The sequence below is a fragment of the Zea mays genome, chromosome 5, assembly GCF_902167145.1.
Source record: "Zea mays cultivar B73 chromosome 5, Zm-B73-REFERENCE-NAM-5.0, whole genome shotgun sequence".
In the NCBI taxonomy this organism is placed as follows: Eukaryota; Viridiplantae; Streptophyta; class Magnoliopsida; order Poales; family Poaceae; genus Zea; species Zea mays.
In genome coordinates, this window is record NC_050100.1 from 59,083,450 (window position 1) to 59,106,591 (window position 23,142).

The 23,142-nt window shown below is 41.4% G+C and overlaps 1 protein-coding gene across 1 annotated transcript; it reads left to right on the plus strand.

The window, feature by feature from the left end:
• The first annotated feature begins 20,809 nt into the window (after positions 1–20,809).
• LOC103626412 (Rhomboid-like protein 14 mitochondrial) lies at positions 20,810–22,705 on the plus strand. The gene is made up of 2 exons (XM_008646820.4): positions 20,810–21,243; positions 21,543–22,705. The coding sequence occupies exons 1-2, from the start codon at positions 21,004–21,006 to the stop codon at positions 22,338–22,340; spliced, it is 1,038 nt and encodes a 345-aa protein (XP_008645042.1). The 5' UTR covers positions 20,810–21,003; the 3' UTR covers positions 22,341–22,705.
• The last annotated feature ends 437 nt before the right edge of the window (positions 22,706–23,142 follow it).

Below are 23,142 nucleotides of genomic sequence, written 5' to 3' on the forward strand. Positions count from 1 at the left end.
TTGTAATTGACTTCTCGCCGGTCCCCATCTCTTTCTTGGCGTGATCTCCCGACATCACTTCGAGCGGTTAGGCTCTAATGAAGCATCGGGCTCCGATACCAATTGAAAGTCGCCTAGAGGGGGGGTGAATAGGGCGAATCTGAAATTTACAAACTTAAGCACAACTTCAAGCCGGGTTAGCGTTAGAAATAGAAACGAGTCCGAGAGAGAGGGCGCAAAACAAATCGTGAGCGAATAAAGAGTGAGACACGATGATTTGTTTTACCGAGGTTCGGTTCTTGCAAACCTACTCCCCGTTGAGGTGGTCACAAAGACCAGATATCTTTCAACCCTTTCCCTCTCTCAAACGGTCACTTAGACCGAGTGAGCTTCTCTTCTCAATCAAACAGAACATGAAGTTCCCGCAAGGACCACCACACAATTGGTGTCTCTTGCCTCGGTTACAATTGAGATGATCACAAGAATGAAGGAAGAAAAGAAGCGATCCAAGTGCAAGAGCTCAAATGAACACAACAAATCTCTCTCACTAATCACTAAAGCTTTGTGTGGAGTTGGGAGAGGATTTGATCTCTTTTGTGTGTCTTGTATTGAATGCTAGCTCTTGTAAGGTGTAGAAGAGTGGAAAACTTGGATGCCATTGAATGTGGGGTGGTTGGGGTATTTATAGCCCCAACCACCAAAAATGGCCGTTGGAAGTGTGCTGTCGCATGGCGCACCGGACAGTCCGGTGCGCCAGCCACGTCAGCGAGCCGTTGGGGTTCGACCGTTGGAGCTCTGATTTGTGGGGCCTCTGGGCTGTCCGGTGGTGCACCGGACAGATCCTGTAGACTGTCCGGTGCGCCTTCTCGCGCGTGCCTGACTTCTGCGCGCTCTGACGCGCATTAAATGCTGTAGCATGTGATCGTTGGCGCAGAAGAAGTCGTTGCTCCGCTGTCACACCGGGCAGTCCGGTGTGCACCGGACACTGTCCGGTGACTCACCGGACAGTCCGGTGAATTATAGCAGAGCGCCCTCTGTCTTTTCCCAAAGGTGAAGAGTTTGAGCTGAAGTGCCCTGGTGCACCGGACACTGTCCGGTGGCACACCGGACAGTCCGGTGCGCCAGACCAGGGTGCCTTTTGGGATGTCTTTTGCTCTCTTTGTTTGAACCCTTTCTTGGTCTTTTATTGGCTTATTGTGAACCTTTGGCACCTGTAGAACTTATAGACTAGAGCAAACTAGTTAGTCCAATTATTTGTGTTGGGCAATTCAACCACCAAAATCAATTAGGAAATAGATGTAAGCCTAATTCCCTTTCAAAGACTCTATATACCCTTGTGTTTGAGTCATACCCTAGTAAAAAGCCTTCTACCGCCTTAGGAGCAATTTAGAACTGCTACCTCTTTTAATAAGAATAAAGAATTTACTCCCAATGACTCTAAAATATGAAACATTGGGCTTTTTACCGGTGAGGAGTTCATATGATGTTTTCTTGAGGATTCGGTGAAGGTAGAGCCGGTTGATGGAGTAGCAGGCGGTGTTAATCGCCTCGGCCCAAAACCGGTCTGGTGTCTTGTACTCATCAAGCATGGTCCTTGTCATGTCCAGTAGAGTTCTATTCTTCCTCTCCACTACACCATTTTGTTGAGGTATGTAGGCAGAAGAGAACTCATGCTTGATGCCCTCATCCTCAAGAAATCCTTCAATTTGAGAATTCTTGAACTCCGTCCCATTGTCGCTTCTTATCTTTTTTATTCTCATTCCAAACTCATTTTGAGCCGTCTCAAGAATCTCTTTAAAGTCTCTTGGGTTTGAGATTTTTCCTGCAAAAAGAACACCCAAGTGAAGCGAGAATAATCATCCACAATTACTAGACAATACTTACTCCTGTCGATGCTTATGTAAGCGATCGAGCCGAATAGATCCATGTGGAGTAGCTCAAGCGGCATGTCCGTCGTCATTATGTTCTTGTGTGGATGATGTACCCCAACTTGCTTCCTTGCTTGACATACACTACAAATACTGTCTTTCTAAAAATGAACATTGGTTAGTCCTAAAATGTGTTCTCCCTTTAGAAGCCTGTGAAGATTCTTCATTCCAACATGGGCATGTCAGCGATGCCAGAGCCATCCCATATTAGTCTTAGCAATTAAACAAGTGTCTAGCTCAGCTTGATTCTCATTAAAATCCACTGAATATAGCTGACCATCTAACACTCCCTTAAATGCTATTGAATCATCACTTCTTCTAAAGACAGTAACACCTATATCAGTGAATAGACAATTGTAGCCCATTTTACACAATTGAGAGACAGAAAGCAAATTGTAGTCTAATGAATCTATAAGAAAAACATTAGAAATGGAATGGTCAGGAGATATAGAAATTTTACCCAAACCTTTGACCAAACCTTGATTTTCACCCCAAATGTGATAGCTCGTTGGGGATCTTCATTTTTCTCATATGAGGAGAACATTCTCTTCTCCCCTGTCATGTGGTTTGTGCGTCGCTATCGATTATCCAACATTAACCACCGGATGCATAAACCTACAAAACAATTTTAGGCCTTGTTCTTAGGTACCCAAACAGTCTTGGGTCCTTTGACGTTAGAAACAAGCACCTTGGGTACCCAAACACAAGTTTTGGAGCTCTTGTGTTTGCCCCCAACATATTTGGCAACTACTTTGCCTGATTTGTTAGTTAAGACATATGATGCATCAAAAGTCTTAAATGAAACATTATGCTCATTTGATGCAGCATGAATTTTCTTTTTAGGCATTTTAACATGAGTTGTATGCCTAGAGCTAGAAGCCTCATTTTTATACATAAAAGCATGATGAGAAATATTGTGAGGTTTTCTAGCATGAATCTTCCTAATTTTATGTTTGGGATAGTTTGCAGGATATAAAATATAGCCTTCCCTATCCTGAACCATGGGAGCCTTGCCCTTCACAAAGTTAGACAATTTTTTAGGGGCATTAAGCTTGACATTGGATTGGTTCCCATGTTGGAACCCAATGCCATCCTTAATGCCAGGGCATCTCCCATTATAAAGCATGCTACGAGCAAATTTAAATTTCTCATTTTCGAGCTCATGCTCGGCAATTTTAGCAGTTAATTTAGCTATGTGATCATTTTGTTGTTTAATTATAGCAAGGTGATCATCAATAGCTTCTACATTAATATCTCTACATCTAGTGCAAATAGAAACATGATCAACAATAGATGTAGAGGGTTTGCATGCATTCAATTCCTCAATCTTAGCATTTAATTTATCATTCTCAATTCTAAGACTAGAAATTGAATCATTGCAAACATTCAACTTTTCAATATTAGAAACTAAACTAGCATTCTCAGTTCTAATACTTGAAGTTGAATCATGACAAATGCTAAGCTCCTTAGATAAGTTTTCACATTTCTCTATTTCCTGAGTATAAGCATTTTCAACTTAACAAATTTTTTGTTATCTTTAATTAGGAAGTCCTCTTGGCTTTCCAAGAGGTCATCCTTCTCATTAATGGTTTCTATTAATTCATTTAATTTTTTATTTTGGTCCATGCTAAGGTTGGCAAAAAGAGCAAGTAAATCATCTTTATTATCGCTAGAGCTACCCTCATCACTAGATGTTATATATTTGGGGGTGGTTCTAGAGTGTACCTTCTTATTTTTGTCGTCCTTAGCCATGAGACATTTGTGGCCGACGTTGGGGAAGAGGAGTCCCTTGTTGAAGGCGATGTTGGCGGCGTCCTCGTCGGAGGAGTCGGTGGAGCTCTCGTCGGAGTCCCATTCCCGACACATGTGCGCATCGCCGCCTTTCTTCTTGTAGTACCTCTTTTTATTCTTCTTCTTCCCCTTCTTGTCTTCATCCCTGTCACTTTCACTAGAAATTGGACATTTAGCAATAAAGTGACCAGACTTACCACACCGGTAGCACACCCTCTTGGAGCGAGACTTGTAATCTTTCCCCCTTCTTTGTTTGAGGATTTGGCGGTAACTCAAGTGACCAAGTCCCCAGCTAGTTTGTGCCTTCAATACATGTAAGACAACTGGTAGTATCCTTCCAACAAGCATTTGCCCAATCCATCTCCTCTTGTGCCATAAAATCATGATCATTTGCCTCAGCTTGTCAGCAATCTCACAAACAGGCAAATCATTTATGTCTCTAATCCAATTGTTAAAAACCTCCGCTATATTGTTGGTGACATAGTCGCACTTGATGGTTAGATTAAAATCACTTCTCATCCACTTTAGTTTGTGGTACTGATCTAAATATAGCTTAACATCAAGATACATATGGATTTTGGACATGTGCTATTCACACACTTCCTTTTTATATGACCTTCTTGCAGGATACATATGTCCCCCTTATATCTTTTAACATAGTTGTCCATAAGATGCTGAAAGTCGCCTAGAGGGGGGGTGGATAGGCGAAACCTAAAAATTAAAACTTTATCCCCCAACTAGATCCCTTGATGAGTGGTTAGAACAAGATTCACGATTATAGGAGTATAAAAACTAAGTCCTTTGATTGTAAGGAGTATTCCTTTCAAATGATGCGAAATTGATAAATCAATACTACTAATAAGTCTATGAGAACAAATCAAGAAGGCTTAGATAAGAAGAGCAATATCACAAGTTCCTTTCTTGCAAAGTGTTGCTTCACTAAATGAGAATTTAACTTAAAGCAACACCAAATAGTATTATCAAAGAGTAGTGCAAGAAAAACTTAGAAAGGGAAAGAATAAATCACAAGCAATAAGCACACGAGACACGGGTGATTTGTTTTACCGAGGTTCGGCCCTCGAAAGCCTAGTCCCCATTGAGGAGTCCACTAAGGACGGGTCTTTTTCAACCCTTTCCCTCTCTCCACCGATCACCAAAGACCGGCGAGCTCTTCTTCTTCTCAAGGATCACTTAAGACCCCGCAAGGACCACCACACTCTTTGGTGTCTCTTGCTAGCTTTTACAAGCCTCCAAAACTTTAGAGAAAGTTCAATGGGAGTCAAAACTCCACGCACAAATGAACACAAAGATGTAGCACACACTATCTCTCAATCAATCTCACAAGGCACTAGAGCTAAACTCTCACAAGAGGCTTTCTTTTGCTTGCTCTCTCTCTTTTGTGGCACTTGTGTGGTTTGTAGTGGTCTAAATCTTGTGTATAGGATGGATCAATGAATAGAGGTGGTTGGGAGGGCTTGTATATGTTAACTAGATGACTTGGAATGTTGCTTGGGCTCCCCCTTGAAGTGGCCGGTTGGGGTGGTATTTATAGCCACCAACCAAATTGTAGCCGTTGGAGTAGTCTGCTGGCGATGGGCGCACCGGACAGTCCGGTGCGCCGCCGGACAGTGTCCGGTGCGCTGCCACGTCATCCTCCCATTAGGGCTTGGAGCTGGTCGACCGTTGGAGGCTTTGTCCTCATGTGACACCGGACAGTCCGGTGTCACACAGGACAGTCCAGTGCCCCTCTGACTTCTGCTCTGACATTCTGAATTGCACTGTTCACTTTGCAGAGTCGACCATTGCGCGCAGATAGCTGTTGCTTCGCTGGCACATCGGACAGTCCGGTGGCACACCGGACAATCCGGTGAATTATAGCGAAGCTGCGCCTGGAAAACCCGAAGCTGAAGAGTTTGAGTTCGATCCTCCCTGGTGCACCGGACACTGTCTGGTGGCGCACCGGACACTGTCCGGTGGCACGTCGGACAGTCCGGTGCGCCAGACCAGGGAGCACTTCGGTTTCCTTTGCTCCTTTCTTTTTGAACCCTTTTTAATCTTTGTATTGGTTTTGAGTTCAACCTTTGGCACCTGTAGAACATATACTCTAGAGCAAACTAGTTAGTCCAATTGTTTGTGTTGGGCAATTCAACCACCAAAATCATTTAGGAAAAGGTCAGACCCTATTTCCCTTTCAATCTCCCCCTTTTTGGTGATTGATGCCAACACAAATCAAAGCAAATGTATAACTGCAGAGTTGAACTAGTTTGCATAAGGTAAGTGCAAAGATTGCTTGGAATTTGAAACCAATATAATTATTTCAATAGATATGCATGGATTGTTTGAATTTTAACATTTTGGACCACGCTTGCACCACTTGTTTTGTTTTTGCAAACTCTTTTGGAAATTCTTTTCAAAGTCTTCTTGCAAATAGTCAAAGGTAAATGAATACGATTTTGAGAAGCATTTTCAAGATTTAAAATTTTCTCCCCCTATTTCAAATGCTTTTCCTTTGACTAAACAAAACTCCCCCTCAATCAAATTCTCCTCTTAGAGTTCAAGAGGGTTTTAGATATTAATTTTGAAGAAGGTATACCAATTTGAAATTATATCACAAATAAGATACCAATTGAAAACAACTTTTCTTTTAATACAAGTTTGAAAGACATTTTTGAAATTGGTGGTGGTGCGGTCCTTTTGCTTTGGGCTAATACTTTCTCCCCCTTTGGCATGAATCCCCCAAAACGAATACTTGTGAGTGAAATATAAGCCCTTTGTAACTACTATCTCCCCCTTTGGTAATATAATATACGAGTGAAGATTATACCAAATTAGAGGGCTAGCGGAATACCGGCAAGGAAGGATAATACCGAAGATGTAGAGTGGAAGCGGTGTCTTTGCCGAATACTCTATTTCCCTTTCAATCTAAGACTTAATACATGATATGCTCAAGGAAACATATTAGTCTTAGCCTTGGCACAATAGAGATAGGAAATATGCAAATGTACCAAAGGAAAGAGACATGATTAAAAGGATATGTCAATTAAGCTTAAACAATTCTATATAATATAGATTGCTCCCCCTAAATATGTGCTTTGAGAGGAATACAAACTTTTTTGGGTCTTAAATGCCAAGTGCACATAATTAGGTTAATGAGATCATGTCTATGTTATAGAGAATGTGAAGTGCATTGTGTCATAGTATAAGTGTGATGCTCATGACAGTTTATGCACTTATGAAAGCATGTTATAAACATCTCAAGCATTTACCTTTGGAACAAAGGCAGCTTATCCTCGTTACAAGGTTAAGCTTTAAGCTCCTTGACAATAAGACTACTTCACCCAGTTTTAACAAAGATGCAAGAATGAATGTTTGAGAAGTTAAACTAGGTATGAAGCAGGGCTAATGCATGAATATGCTTTCTCTTCCTTTTATACAAGATATGCAAAGTAAGTATGAAAAAGGAAGATTTAGGTACAAGTTTGAAATGAAAGGAAGTTGTTTTACCCTTTTGTACCTTCACATAGAGACGCTCTCTTCATTGTGCTTTGTACTTAGTCTTAGCTGCTTAAGACCTATACTCAAGATAATATATGGAAATATTTTGCACAAGAGAGAGTTCTACAACTAGTGATCCTTTTCTAAGTCATTATCAGCATATATCAAATGGATCACAAATTGCATAGATGTATCATGAATTCTCCTTTTAACTTAGTGCATATCAAGAGATATTGATTGATAGAATATGCGGAACTAAGAAACATAAGTGTTCATTCAATGATCAAACAAAGAACATATGTGATCAAAAGAACAACATATGCTTTAGATAAGCTTTGAAGTAGGAGAATCCAGTAAATATGCTACTTTAGCAATGAAAGCAACAATCCTTGATAAGAACGACATTATTTTAACAAGTTGGATTGATATGTAGTAGCATACATCATGAGAAACTTATTCTCATGCAAGAGACTATATGGGATTACTAGGATAAAGCGATAGTCTCGATATGATCAAGATATAGAAATAGGCTCCTCCTAGAGATATGCATCAAAGAATTGAAATGAAAAGAATAGATGCATTCAACTTTAGAGACGAATAGGGAGAAGCATCATTCATCTTGATCAAGGCTTATAAAATTTGCAATAAACAATTTTATGCCTAGTATTCTCAATGAAAAAGATTTAGAGTGCTTACAACTACACCATTGATTGTTTTGAAGATCTCATTATCCAAGTAGGTGTTGTTGTTCTTGATGTCTTCCTTTTTCATTTGAGAATCCTCCCTTTGTAGTTGTCTCTTTTTCCTTTCAAACTTATTGAAAATACTTAAGAGAGATGTTAATAGCACAAGGGAGGAGGATATGATGAAGGATGATTTCTTTAGATAAGAAATATAAACAATTCATCATCCACAAGTCACATAGGCATGAAGTAAAATCCTTAACATTTGTGCACATTATTAGAAAGGAGGAATATGCACCTTTTAAACAATTTTAATCAACCATAGGAAATTTACTTCTTCATATTGAATTTATTATCATAACTTAGAAGCATATCAATATGAGAACAAATATAGCAAAGGCATGAATTAGATTCTAATGGATACATGCATTAATGAGATTGAATGAACATCTTAGCCAATTTAAATTCAATAAAGAACCTATTCTTCACAAAGGTAGAATATGATAATTTAGAGTGAATAACCATTGATGGGAACTATATTTGATTAAGAAGATGAGTTCCCATACCTTTGCTTTTACCTTTCTTCCTTTGGGTGAAGAGTAACACTTGTGGCATGCGGCTTGCACTTACTCTCTTGTAGATTTTCATAAGTAAGCTCAAGAGACATGTCATTAGTAACACAAGCACTAGTTTCCCTTTTGTAATCATTGTTGACAAGGAGTGAAAAGTGCATTACTAAGGCATGGATACTTTATAATATGAACTAGATTATTCCATGATATATGCTTAGTTTTAACTTATGAAACAAGCATAGTTAATTCTTTACGATAATGGGAACAAATCTAATCCAATTATGGAGAGCGATGAATGTAGAAGAATCATATCCAATATAAGAAGCACAACAACATAAGTCATTGGATTGATTTTTCTTTTTAAGTTATATTGCGCACTTCCAAAGAGAAACTTATTCTCTACTAGTGAGACTACATGGGTTACTTAGATAAAAGCATTAGTCTCACTATTTTAGTTATAGAGAGAATTTTCCTTTTATAAGTGTCCTAAGGATTTGAATTCCTTACATGGCACCTTATTCTTTTAGGAACTTGGAATATCTCTCTATATCTAGAATCATGGCAATAATAAGATAATTAGTGTAAAACATGCCATGGGGTACTTACAACAATTTAAAGCATGTAGATTGCTATAGTATAGAAATGATGAATGTACAATCTACCATATGAGAGGAATTTCTTCAAAGAATGGTGACATAATTTAAAAACATTTAAAGTGCTTTCTTTTTCTATGTGACTACACAAGACACATAAGAAATGATATTTTAAGATACTTGCACTTAAAAGCATAAATATTACCATCCTTTGGCTTTCCTCCATGTTGTAGGTCTTGATTTTTCGGCACAAGATAATTCTTTATTTCCTACAACATCAATATCTTCCCTCGAGATGATATGAGTTTAAGATTAGTAATTTGAAAAATAACCTTTGGTCAATCATGGATATAGATCATTGAATTTTGATAGCTTGAGTTAACAAGAATTGACTTGACTCTCTCAAGCACCCCAAAGCTTCATATCATCTCTTTTTCCTGCAAAGCTTGTCAAGCATATTTTGGTACCCATCTCTTGATGGGTCCATCAAGGTTAGTCAACAAAGATCTAGGAACCCAAAAGTCCTTTGTGTTAGCGCTTGGTAAACTAATTACCTTTCTAGCACAAGTTGCAATTTTGGGTTGCCTAGTTACATGAGAATTAATTAACAAGCTAGGAGTGGGATTGTTACCAATGGGACAATCCTTGCATTGATGTCCCTTCTTTCAGCATATGTAGCATAGGCGATCCTCAAGTCTTGAAGTTTTCTTCTTTCCTTGTTTCTTTCTGCTACATGGTTAGTGAATATTTTCTTTTCTAATACTATGCCTTTTTGTTTCAAATGGGGACAAGACCTAGACAAGTGTCCCTTCTTAGAGCATTTAAAACAAAGTTTATCATCCTTGTTAATAATCAAGTCATTTTTAATATAGGGACAAGACCTAATAGAGTGCCCCTTTTCAAAGCATTCACTACACTTCTTACTTCTCTTAGAGTGAAGTGTGACTTGATTATTACTTCGGATGTTACCTTTTATGGAGGCGTGGTTGAGGTTTTTGGAAGATGTATTGATTTTCTTCTTTTGTTCCTTCCTCTTGACAATCCTCAAGTCCTTGACCTTTTCTTCAAGGGATTTAGTGCATGCTACGGTTGTTCTCGTCCCAAGCTTTTTCACCATGTGATCATGGTTATCTTGAGAAGGTTGAGCAATGCACTTCCCTTTTAGTTGTGTCAAGCTCATTTTTAGCCTCTCATTTTCTTCTTTGAGCTTTTGATGTGTGTCATATTTTGTTCCTGCAAATTTTAGCTCAAAGGAAGATTTGCTTGTCGACGGACAACAAGCATTGGCACATGATAATATAGTTTCAATTTGAATACATGTGCATGGTTGAGGTTGTTGGGATTTTAAGTTTTCTATTACAACCTCATGAGCAATGTTTAATATGATATGATCATCCATAAGATTTTCATGAGAATATAGAAGCACATCATATTTATCTTGAAAAGCTAGATTTTCAACTTTTAGCTTTTCTACTTGGTCCTTAAGCAAGGCATTCCTATTTACTAATTAAGTGATACAATGTAAAGCATTATCTTGCTCAATTGAAATAGTTTCATACCTTTGGACCAAATCAACATGAGAGCACTTTAGCTCCTCATGTTCTTTAGTCAACTCGTCAAAGTATTGCATTTTCATGGAGAGAACATTTTCTAGTATTTGACGAGCTTCGCTTTGCTCTCTGGCTCTTTCTAGAAGTTTGAGCATGACCGCCTTATCTTCTTGGCTTAGGCGAGCGTAGAGTTGCATGAAGCTTCTTTCTTCCTCCTCATCCTCGTTTGTACTTCCTCTATCATTTTCATTAGCCACACAACATATGTGGGAATCGAAATGGGAAGACAAACCTCTTGGAGAGGTGGATTCATCGTTTGGTCTCCATCGGTCATTTTCTTCTTCTTCCTTGCAAGGGTTAGTATCACAAAGACTAAAGGAAGTGGAAGCACAAAATGAACTATCATGTTTGGACTCATTAAATTTAGTTTTAATTCTAGTCCAAATATCATGCGCATCACGAATAGATTCATTATTATTCATTATGAAGGCATGATAATCTTCTTTGCTAAGAGAATTACTTAAGATGTCATAAGCTAGATAGTTTAAGCATATACATCTTTGATCTTCGTCGGAAGCATCTTTCCTATCATAACTAGGGGTAAAATACTCTTGTATAATATTTGTTCTAATTGTGGATCTACGGTTCTAAAAGCATTTAGTACCCTAGTAGCCCATGAATCGTAATTAGAACAATCGGAAAGTAATATCTCAAGAGTTACCTCCTTGTTCTCCTTGGTCTTCTTGTTCTTTTGGGATCATCTTCGAGCCATCACTTTGAGTTGTTAGACTCAATATGAAGTGCCTAGCTCTGATACCAATTGAAAGTCGCCTAGAGGGGGGGTGGATAGGCGAAACCTGAAAATTAAAACTTTACCCCCCAACTAGATCCCTTGATTACTGGTTAGAACAAGATTCACGATTATAGGAGTATAAAAACTAAGTCCTTTGATTGTAAGGAGTATTCCTTTCAAATGATGCGGAATTGATAAATCAATACTACTAATAAGTCTATGAGAACAAATCAAGAAGGCTTAGATAAGAAGAGCAATATCACAAGTTCTTTTCTTACAAAGTGTTGCTTCACTAAATGAGAATTTAACTTAAACCAACACCAAATAGTATTATCAAAGAGTAGTGCAAGAAAAACTTAGAAAGGGAAAGAACAAATCACAAGCAATAAGCACATGAGTCACGGGTGATTTGTTTTACCGAGGTTCGGCCCTCGAAGGCCTAGTCCCCGTTGAGGAGTCCACTAAGGACGGGTCTTTTTCAACCCTTTCCCTCTCTCCACCGATCACCAAAGACCGGCGAGCTCTTCTTCTTCTCAAGGATCACTTAAGACCCCACAAGGACCACCACACTCTTTGGTGTCTCTTGCTAGCTTTTACAAGCCTCCAAAACTTTGGAGAAAGTTCAATGGGAGTCAAAACTCCACACACAAATGAACACAAAGATGTAGCACACACTATCTCTCAATCAATCTCACAAGGCACTAGAGCTAAACTCTCACAAGAGGCTTTCTTTTGCTTGCTCTCTCTCTTTTGTGGCACTTGTGTGGTTTGTAGTGGTCTAAATCTTGTGTATAGGATGGATCAATGAATAGAGGTGGTTGGGAGGGCTTGTATATGTCAACTAGATGACTTGGAATGTTGCTTGGGCTCCCCCCCTTGAAGTGGCCGGTTGGGGTGGTATTTATAGCCACCAACCAAATTGTAGACGTTGGAGTAGTCTGCTGGCGATGGGCGCACTGGACAGTCCGGTGCGCCACCGGACAGTGTCCGGTGCGCCGCCACGTCATCCTCCCCTTAGGGCTTGGAGCTGGTCGACCGTTGGAGGCTTTGTCCTCATGTGGCACCGGACAGTCCGGTGTCACACCGGACACTCCGGTGCCCCTCTGACTTCTGCTCTGACATTCTGAATTGCACTGTTCACTTTGCAGAGTCGACCGTTGCGCGCAGATAGCCATTGCTCCGCTGGCACACCAGACAGTCCAGTGGCACACCGGACAGTCCGGTGAATTATAGCGGAGCTGCGCCTGGAAAACCCGAAGCTGAAGAGTTTGAGTTCGATCCTCCCTGGTGCACCGGACACTGTCCGGTGGCACACCGGACAGTCCGATGCGCCAGACCAGGGAGCCCTTCGGTTTCCTTTGCTCCTTTCTTTTTGAACCCTTTTTAATCTTTGTATTGGTTTTGAGTTCAACCTTTGGCACATGTAGAACATATACTCTAGAGCAAACTAGTTAGTCCAATTGTTTGTGTTGGGCAATTCAACCACCAAAATCATTTAGGAAAAGGTCAGACCCTATTTCCCTTTCAGATGCCTACAACCTTCTTCAATAGTAGGGAAAACAAATTTCATTGCATTTTCTAATCACTTGCAAGCATCAGTGCAAATATCAAGTAGTGGAAGATCTCCTACAACCTTCTTCAATTGTGTCATGAACCAAAATTAGTTATCTTCAGTCTTAGAATCAATGAAACCATATGCAATTGGATACATCCAGTTATGACAATCCACACTACGAGCTGCAACTAAATTAGGTCAAAGCCTTTTCTTTTCCCTTCCAAGTGGTGTCATAAACAATAGTACACTTAAAATCGTCCTGCAACTTAGATTGAAACTCCTTAACACCCATATTAGGAGTCTTCTTCAAAATAGAAAGAGCCTTGTAAGCAACCCATGGACTAGTAGGAGTTGTTTTCTTTCTTCTCATGCTAGATGTGCAAGTGTGTTCATTTGTTGAACACAATTACCTACAAATTCTCAAAAAGAATTATGACTAGTAATCTACAATAAATAATATGGTAGAAAAAATAAAACTAGTTGAGAAAAAACATTACAATGACGATATCTCCACCACATTGTTCTAGACATGCATGTATATGCCAAGGACATCCTTCTTCACCTTTATAATACCCATCATATCAATTTTTATCATTTTTCCAACAATTAGTTCAAATTCCATGTTGATGACATATTGTCTCACAGCCAATCTGAACTCTATCATAGAGGGGATTAAAGCACCTACTTTCATTTCTGGTTTATCTTTGTTGTACAAAATCAACCTCTCATTTGGTATATGATCATCAACATAAATGGTTGCACCATCTACATCTGAATTGATGTTTGGAACACTAGAATGACTATGTTGAATATTATCTTGTCTATCCTTTTGTGCTCTCTCATCCTCAGCTCTCATACCTAAAAAACATATAATTGCTCTTCACTAGCAACTTGTAATCTCCCTTCGTCATCATTTGTTTCAATAATTTGTAATGCATCCCAATCAACTTCTTGAACCTCTTGTTCGTGAGGTGCTAAACTAATCCTACAACAAGAAAAAGAACCAAAAACATGGTCACTCTCATCCATCGAACAAAGCATCAAAAGATTTGAGATATAAAACTTACTCGCATCGGCATCAACCACACCATTTCCCTCACGTGTGATTGCTTCGTCCCATATCTCATCCTCCATTTCGCCTATAGTCTAAGAAATATATAATTATATTTGGACCACATTGAAAAAGGGAGCACAATTAAATTTACAAGTGTTGGCTCCGGATCAAACACTAGGGTTTGTTCCGCCTGGCGAGCTCTCTGTGGCAGTGCAGACGGTCCGGTACGGGGACGGACGGTCTGAGACCCTACGGTAGGAGTGGGTCTTCTATGCGTTGAGTCGGACGGTCCATCCTAGGGCCAGATGGTCCACGCGCAAGTAGAGACGACGACAATCGCCTACAACACCTAGATCTCGCCCCCCGGAGGGACCCGTCATGGAGGAGAGATCGTAGGGTTTGCCTTGGGGTCGGTATGCCATCCAAGACACCTCCAAACGATGTAGAGTCAAAGAAAGGTGAAGATGGAAACACTAATTACTGCCACTCCTAGGGCAAGAAAGTAAAGGCATTGATAAATATATTGATTGGTTTGATTGGTGATGCGCGCAACCATGTCGTACCCCTTCATATATATAGGGGAGGTCTCGACCTGTTCCTAGGCATTCTCCAACAAACTCCGCATTTCTAGGTGGATAAACACGCACAGAAATTACTATCATCACTAGAGGATGGGATACTTGTTTTACCTCTTGCCATAAGGCATTTGTGTGATGATCGTGAAGAGCGTGATGAAGAGCGGTGGCTACGAGTCTTTGGAGGACCATGTTTGCTTGAAGAGACATCCCAAGTCTTGACACTTGTGAGTGCTTTGCCTTTGCTCCTCCTCTTTGTGGGTTCGACCATATTTGGACTTCACCCAATCTACTAGCTAGAAGTAAAAGCTATAAAATAGAGAACAACCCTAAGTCATTATGGAAAATACTAGTAAAGAAAATACAAAAAGTACAATGCTCAAAGTAAATGCGGAAAGTAAAGTAGGGACAAGAAGACTCGTCCAATTTTTCTCGATGTATCGAAGAGTCGACACTCTCCACTAGTCCTCGTTGGAGCACCCGTGCAAGGGTATCGCTCCCCGTTGGTCCTCGCAAGAACCAAGTGCTCACTATGAGATAATCCTTTGCCTCTCCGGCGCGGTGGATCCCTCACGACCGCACACAACCATCGAGTCGGGTCACCAACAAATACTCTGAGGTGATCACCGAGCTCCAATCGCCACTGAGTCGTCTAGGTGATACCGTCACCAAGAGTAATAAGCCATAAACTTTCACTTGACCAAGAGAAGACTAATGCATGCGGTGTGTGCTTTAGGTGGCTCTCATGCGCACTAATGAGGTCCTAAAATGAGATTATGATTTTGCTAATCACCTCACTAGGCTTTGTGGACTTTTAATGTTCTAGCAATAAATTCTAGGTGGTTGGGGCAACAAGACACTTAATATGGCTAGTGGAGGGGGTATTTATACATGGGATATTTATACATAAATACCCCACCCACCAAAAACTAGCCGTTGCAAACTTCGCTACACATGGGCGCACCAGATAGTCTGGTGCGCCGCTGGTGTGCCAACTGTGCACTCCTAACGGCTAGTTCTGAAAACTAGTTGTTGTTGTGGAGTTGCATCAGGCACTGCATAGTGCATGTCCAGTGTACACCGGCTAGTTCGGTGCCCGACTAAAAATTGGTTGTTTCGAACTGTTCGCTCTCGGGTTCTCGGCACTCAGAGTTAGCTTTGGGGCGCTCTCGGACCCACTGTCCAGGGGGACCATAGGACAGTTCGGTGCCCCTAGGACATCAACACTTTTTCTTTTCTTAAGTTTTTCTAAACCTTTTTCGATTCTAACTTGTGAGTGAGTTCTAAAGTGACACTTATCACTAGTTGTAAGTGTGAACATGAATCGACACTACGCTAGTTATCTCTTGGTCAAACTACTCATACACAACCCCTCTTTATAGTATGGCTAAAATAAAATAGAAGTACTAACTCTATACCAAGTGTCGCACAACTCCTTTGACACTTAGGATATGAAAGACATTCATATTTTGATTCGCCTTTTTCAGCCGTCCCTTCAAGTTCTCATATGAGAGATTGATTTCACGATTGCAGCGCAACTTCCTGCATTGTGACCTAACTTACCAGTTGTTCTACAAAACACACGTTAGTCATAAGTAATCTTATGTTGTCATTAATCACTAAAACCAACCAGGGGCCTAGATGCTTTCAAGGGTCCAGATCTAATTTGCACCCTAGATCACTAATCCAATGAACGAGAGCAATCTATTGCCCTTCGACCAAGTATCTTTTGCTAAAGAGGCCTCAGATTTCATATTAACTAACCCCAGTCCATTATCCAATTAAAATAAACGAAGATAAATCTAGAAACTGCAAAACACCTCGAGAGCTATTTTAACATATGAAATGAATATAAAAATGCATATAAACTTGCAAAACTCATATCTTCTTCATCTTAACTCCGATTTTAGCGGTTCTTGAACCTACAGTTTTGTCTCGACTTGTAAAATAATATTATGTGATTTGTTATCATGTTTGATATGATGTTAATTGAAAGGGAAATAGGCTCAAACCTTTTCCTAAATGATTTTGGTGGTTGAATTGCCCAACACAAATAATTGGACTAACTAGTTTGCTCTAGATTATAAGCTCTACAGGTGCCAAAGGTTCAACACAAACCAATAAAAAGTCCAAGAAAGGGTTCAAATAAAAGAAGCAAAACCAACCGAAGGCTGCCCTGGTCTGGCGTACCGGACTGTCCGGTGTGCCACCGGACAGTGTCCGGTGCACCACCAGACAGTTTCCGGTGCACCACCAGACAGTTTCCGGTGCACCAGGGAAAATCACTCCGAACTCCTCAGCTTCGGGTTTCTGGAAAAGGTTCTCCGCTATAATTCACCGGACTGTCCGGTGTAGCACCGAACTGTCCGGTGTGCCATGCAGAGTAACGACTACAGCGCCAACGGTCGTCTGCAAAAGTGAACAGTGAAGCTACAGTGCACGGACAGCGCGCGCAGAAGTCTGAGCAGGCACCAGAAGGCGCACCGGACAGTGAACAGGGACTGTCCGGTGCACCACCGGACTGTCCGGTGGCCCCACTTGTCAGAGCTCCAACGATCGAACCCTAACGGTTGGGTGACGTGGCTGGCGCACTGGACAGTGTCCGGTGGCGCACCGGACTATCCGGTGCGCCCGTTGACAGCAGCCTTCCCCAACGGTCACTTTGGTGGTTGGGGCTATAAATACCCCTAACCACCACACTTCAAGGCATCCAAGCATTCACTACTCCTTATTCAATACAAGAGCAATACACAACACTCCAAGACACAAATCAAAGCCTCCGATCGAATCAAAGTCCACAATTCAACTCTAGTTTTTAGGACTTGTGAGAAGATCAACTTGTGTTCTTTTGTTGCTCTTGTTGCTTGATTGGCTTTCTTCTTTCTCTCATTCTTAATCTCAAAGCCTTATAAGCGAAGCAAGAGACACCAATTGTGTGGTGGTCCTTGCGAGGTCTAAGTGACCCAGGAAATCAAGGAAGAAAAGCTCACTCGGTCTAAGTGATCGTTTGAGTGAGGGAAAGGGTTGAAAGAGACCCGGTCTTTGTGACCACCTCAACGGGGAGTAGGTTTGCAAGAACCGAACCTCGGTAAAACAAATCACCGTGTCATCTGCTTTATTTGCTTGTGATTTGTTTTCGCCCTCTCTTTCGGACTCGACTTTATTTCTAACACTAATCCCGGCTTGTAGTTGTGCTTAAAGTTTATAAATTTCAGATTTGCCTATTTACACCCCCTCTAGGCGACTTTCATTAATTTATGTTTATATTGTTGTGATTAGGCGAGCATATGACCGAAGAACCTGAAGTTCAGCATGTTGAAGATTCTGAGCAGGAGCTCACAGAAGGCAAGTTGTGTCATTAATCACATTCTTTGACCTAATAATGATCATGATTCTGTTAATCACCATAACATAGTTAGGTTAACATGATGATACCTAATAGGTTATCTAGTTTTGTTTACCCTACACCATGCATACAAATGAATTATTGGGTAGTTTGCTATTACTCTATAGGTTTTTGTGTTAATGATATTTATGGATTATGATAATATTTTATTATGATATATTATTGTATTATTTATTATTGTGCATAATAAGATCACAGTGTTTAATTAGAACATGGAGCGCTAACACGAGACAACAGTGCTACCACAAGAGTGGAATGTGACGCCCTTGGCCGATTAATTAGAAAATCTAGTGTGAGATGATCCTTTCCTAAAAGGGGCAAGCATGGAGTAATCGCGAAAACATAGTGTTGGCTGTAATTACTGCGATGGGGTTACAGATCGTGGAAAAAGGCCTATGTTCCTTTTGCCTGAAACCGTAGCGGATTTTCTCATACAAGTGAAATTTGTAAAAGCAACGTAGTGAGCCCTTGCCTACTCACCTTAGTAGTGTTTAAGAGTCTGCGCAACCCGGGGCAAAAGGGGGATCACGGCTCGTGGGTAAAGATGTGCAAGTAATGTGTAAAACTGGTATATGAGTCGTGCTCACGGTCATGAGGGGCTTGGGCCTCTCACATGAGTAAATTATGGAATTAAACTTAATCTATCATACATTGCATTGTGGGTATTTACTTATTTGTGATCAATTATATTATTAGGTTAATATGCACTTATACTTAGTAATTGCTAATAAAATTTTGACCAACAATGTTAAAAGCAATGTTCAACCTTAACCATCTTTCTTGGTTAGCCTTACATTACATTGTTTCCCACATTTGCTGAGCGATGACCTATGAGAGCTCATCCTTGTTATAACCACACTAGGTCAAGAGCAAGTACCACCAGAGGAGGACTATTACGATGAGTTCGATGAGATCTAGACATCGTCTCCCAGTCAACTGTGAGTGGAGATAATTATCTTAGTTCGATTTATTTTATTATCAGTTATTTATAAGACATTCTCGTTATAATAAAGAGGATGACATTTGTCTATATACACTGAGTCATTGTATGTGTGGAACTCGATTCTGACGCACATATAAGATGCATCCGGATTTGCCCTTAATTTCGGATGTGACACCCGTGGACCATCCGGGACAAGAACAATTCAGACTACATGGCTAGACCGTTCGGCCTTTTTAGGTGCTAAATATGGTGCTCAACAACAAGGATGAAAATCAGGGATTAACGCCATTGTCGTCTCGAAACACTACTAACCTAGCTTGATAGGATTCGGACACCAGGTTATCTGGAGGTGGAGGTGACATGAATGCAGGGAGGAATAGGGATGCACGTCAGCCGCGGTATGTGTAGGGGTGGATAACGAGCCAGCTCGGCTCGGCTCGTCCGAGTTCGAGCTGGCTCGTTAAGCTAACGAGCCAGCTCGGCTCGGCTCGTTAAGGTAACGAGCCACAGAGTCAGCTCGGCTCGGCTCGTTTACGAGCTCGAGCTGGCTCGTTTAGCTCGCGAGCCAGAGCAGAAAAAAATAAAATGTACATAATAATTATTTTTTAGTTAATTTCAAACTAATTTAACAATAGAAAATAATAATTATACTCATAGTTTCACAAACCACGTCAATATAACACCAAATTAGCACAATTCATCACTCATTAATTCACAATTCACATACATGCTCATCAGTTTAACCCATAATTATATTTGCATAAACCAAATTAACACATAGACATAGTTCATTAATCATTAGTTTAATTCATAGGCCATAAACACCTCACATATATATAACATGTTCATCAATTATTTTGTAAATGATATGCATATAGTTTCGTTTTGCTGGAATATGGTAGCTCGTTTAGCTCGCGAGCTGGCTCATTAACGAACCGAGCTGGCTCATTAACGAACCGAGCTAGGATGTTAGCTCAGCTCGTGAAAAAATTCAAACGAGCCGATCCGAGCCGAGCCGAGCTGACCACGAACCGAGCGAGCCAGCGAGCCACGAGTATTTCGTCCAGCCCTAGGTATGTGCTCCGGCCACAGGAAGGACGGGATGAGCGCCCTCCGCTAGTGGACGGGAGAGATACGAGGATCGATGGAAATGAAAAGGCACGGAAAAAACCGAGAAGGGTAAGAGGGTGTTTGGAAGTAAAATATTGTTAGAGTTTTAAGGTAATACTAAGATATTGAACAATATTATAATATCTATTTGTTAAGTGTAATTGGTGAAAGGAAAATAGGGTTAACCATTTCTTATAATTAATTTTAGTGGTTGATGACCAACACAAACACGTGGACTAACTAGTTTGTATAGATATTATATATTATAGGTGCATTAGGTTCGACACAAGCCAAGAAAGAAATCAAGTTAATGACTCATTCAAAAATAGAGCAAAGAAACTGAGTGTGCTAATTTTTAACGCACCGGACACTGTATTCTCCCTCCTTCCTCCTTCGCTGTATTCTCCCTTCCTAACTCTAATGTGTATGCAGGCACAGGGGGCTGAAGCCCCAAGACCACAGGATCCACCATTGGTTTTAAATGTGTAAAAAATATTATGGTTGTGTCATCATATTTTAAACCCATAATATTATTTAAAATACTTTACTTGTAACATGCCTTAAAAGAGTCATCTGGACATTGCAACAATATTCTTATATTCATGTGGGTATTCTGACGAATTAACGGTTCGATGGGCATTTCGGCTAAGCCACGTCTTGTGTATTTTTCCAAATATCTCACCGTAGACGCCAGACGGACGCCTCCGCTTCCGGCTTCTCCGTTTCTAGGCCACGGCCCATGTGGTTTTAGCCCGTGTATCTCGGACCGAGTCCAGCGGGGAGACCGAGTGCCTGCCTGGGCCTGGCGTTGAGCCGAGGCCCATTGAGCCCAGAGGGAGAGTGTTTGGAAGCTTCGATTGCGTCCCCGCCGGTCCATGCTCCATCCGGCTTCCCTTGCCGCAACCGCAAGCCCCGGCCCCGCAAGGCGATAGGAAGCCGGCAGTTCAGCCGCGGCTTCGGTTCCGCCGTTCCGGAGATGGGGTCCGGCATGAGCAGCGCCCGGCGGCGCCGCTTCGGCCTGGAGGCGTCGCGGGGGATGCTGCCCCTGCTGGCTCTGCAGGTGCTCATCGAGTACGGCCGCGCGGGGGCCTCCCGCCCGCCCGTCACGGCCGCGCTGCTCGCCGCCAACTCACTCGTCTACCTCCGCCCCGGCGCGCTCGACGGGGTCCTGCCCTCGCTCGCGCGCGTCTCCTTCAACCCTCAGCTCATCATCGAGGTGCCTGACCTTTTTTAACACAGACGTGACCAGTGCTTACGAAATTGCCTTTCCTTTCCTTTCGCTGCGGAATTTAACGAGATTGCCTTTCTTTTTTATTTTTTATGTGAAATTTACCCTGCAAATTCATACCCGAAGTCGAATTTTCAGTTCCAGTGAGGACACGAATAGCTCTGTTTTCAATTTAAGTCCCAAGCCTGATTATGATGAACAGTCTTGCAGTATCGCGACTTAATCTCCCAACCGCACATGTATTCAGTTCCTGGCACCAAGACTGATTATGGTGAACATTTTTGCAGTATGGCGACTTGACGCGCTTTTTCCTGTCACCCTTCTACCACTTGAGTGAAAGTCACCTCTTCTACAACATGACGTCGCTGCTGTGGAAGGGCATTCATCTCGAGACATCAATGGGTAGTGCCGAGTTTGCTTCCATGGTCGCGGTGCTGCTTGGCCTGTCGCAGGGTATCACGCTGCTCCTGTCCAGAGGCTTACTCTTGCTCGGTGACGATACCATGTACTATGATCAGCATGCCGTTGGATTCTCTGGTGTTCTGTTTGCCATGAAGGTTGTGCTGAACGCCTGGTCAGACGATTTCGTGTATCTGCACGGGATGGTTATTCCAGCGAAATACGCTGCCTGGGCGGAGTTGATCCTCATCCAGGTTTTTATTCCTGGGACATCCTTTCTTGGCCATCTTGGTGGGATACTTGCTGGACTGGTTTACCTTTGGCTGAAGCGTGCATCCAATGGGCCAGATCCGATCACTCTTTTGATCTCAAGCGTTGCCAATGTTGTGACCTGGCCAGTGAGGTTCGCTCAGAATCTTCTACGGTCTGCCCGTTCACAGGGCCGCGTAACAGGTCGGGGCAGGGTTGGGCGCCGCATATCAGCAAGAGATAGCCCTCGAGGTTTTTGGAGATGCCCAACCTGCACCTATGATAATTCAGTTTCCACAGATATCTGTGAGATGTGCAGCACTGCACGAGATAACCATGCTTTTTTGCGGAGACAGCATCATCAAGCCGTAGGTAACACGGTGGAACTCCCTGTTGATGAGATGCGCCGTAGGAGGCTGCAAAGGTTTGACAGATGATGTAAATCATTGTTGTCAGTACACACATTGTGCGCTGCTGAACACAGTTGAAGTATGGCAGGTCCATTCCTCTGCTTGATGGTTTTGGCACATTTGTCTCTTCTCATGATGATGAATGCTTTACTTTACACAATTGAAATTTTCATCATTATGTGAAGGAGACTCCTACTGATTTAGCATTATCCTTTACAAGTTTAGATTGTTTCAAAGCCTTGGAAACAATTAGTTATTGCCTAATTTTGTATAAATTATGCCAGGGCATGTTGAAATCAAAGTACTTGAGCATATCTATCTTCTGTTTATGGCAACCATTGAGATTTAACCTTCAGAATATTTGATTATTGGAAATCCGCTATTGATTGTCATACCATAAGCATCTTCTGCTCATCTACTATCTATTACTCATACTCAGTGTGTTCCCAGTTATAGTTCGTCCAAAGTATATTTCCTTTAGTTTCATCCTAAATCAAACTTGTCCAACTTTGGCTAAGTTTATAGAAAAATGCATCAATGTTAAAGTAGTGTCTTTATTAAGTTCTCCATGAAAAGTGTCTTCATAGTTCGTAGTGCATTTATTTGAAATTGTAGATGTCAATATATTTTTCTAGAAACTTGGCCAAAGTTAAAGTAGCTTGAATTAGGACAAAGCTAAAGTTTGTAATTTGGAATGGTTTGAGTAACGAAACAAGCACTAGAATTTGTACTAATCGTGGTACTGCACAAGCGCTGCTAATCTTTGGTGTTGCTGAATCTTCTTGGTTGAGACAGGTTCTAAGGCAATCTTGGAGGAAGAATGTATTGA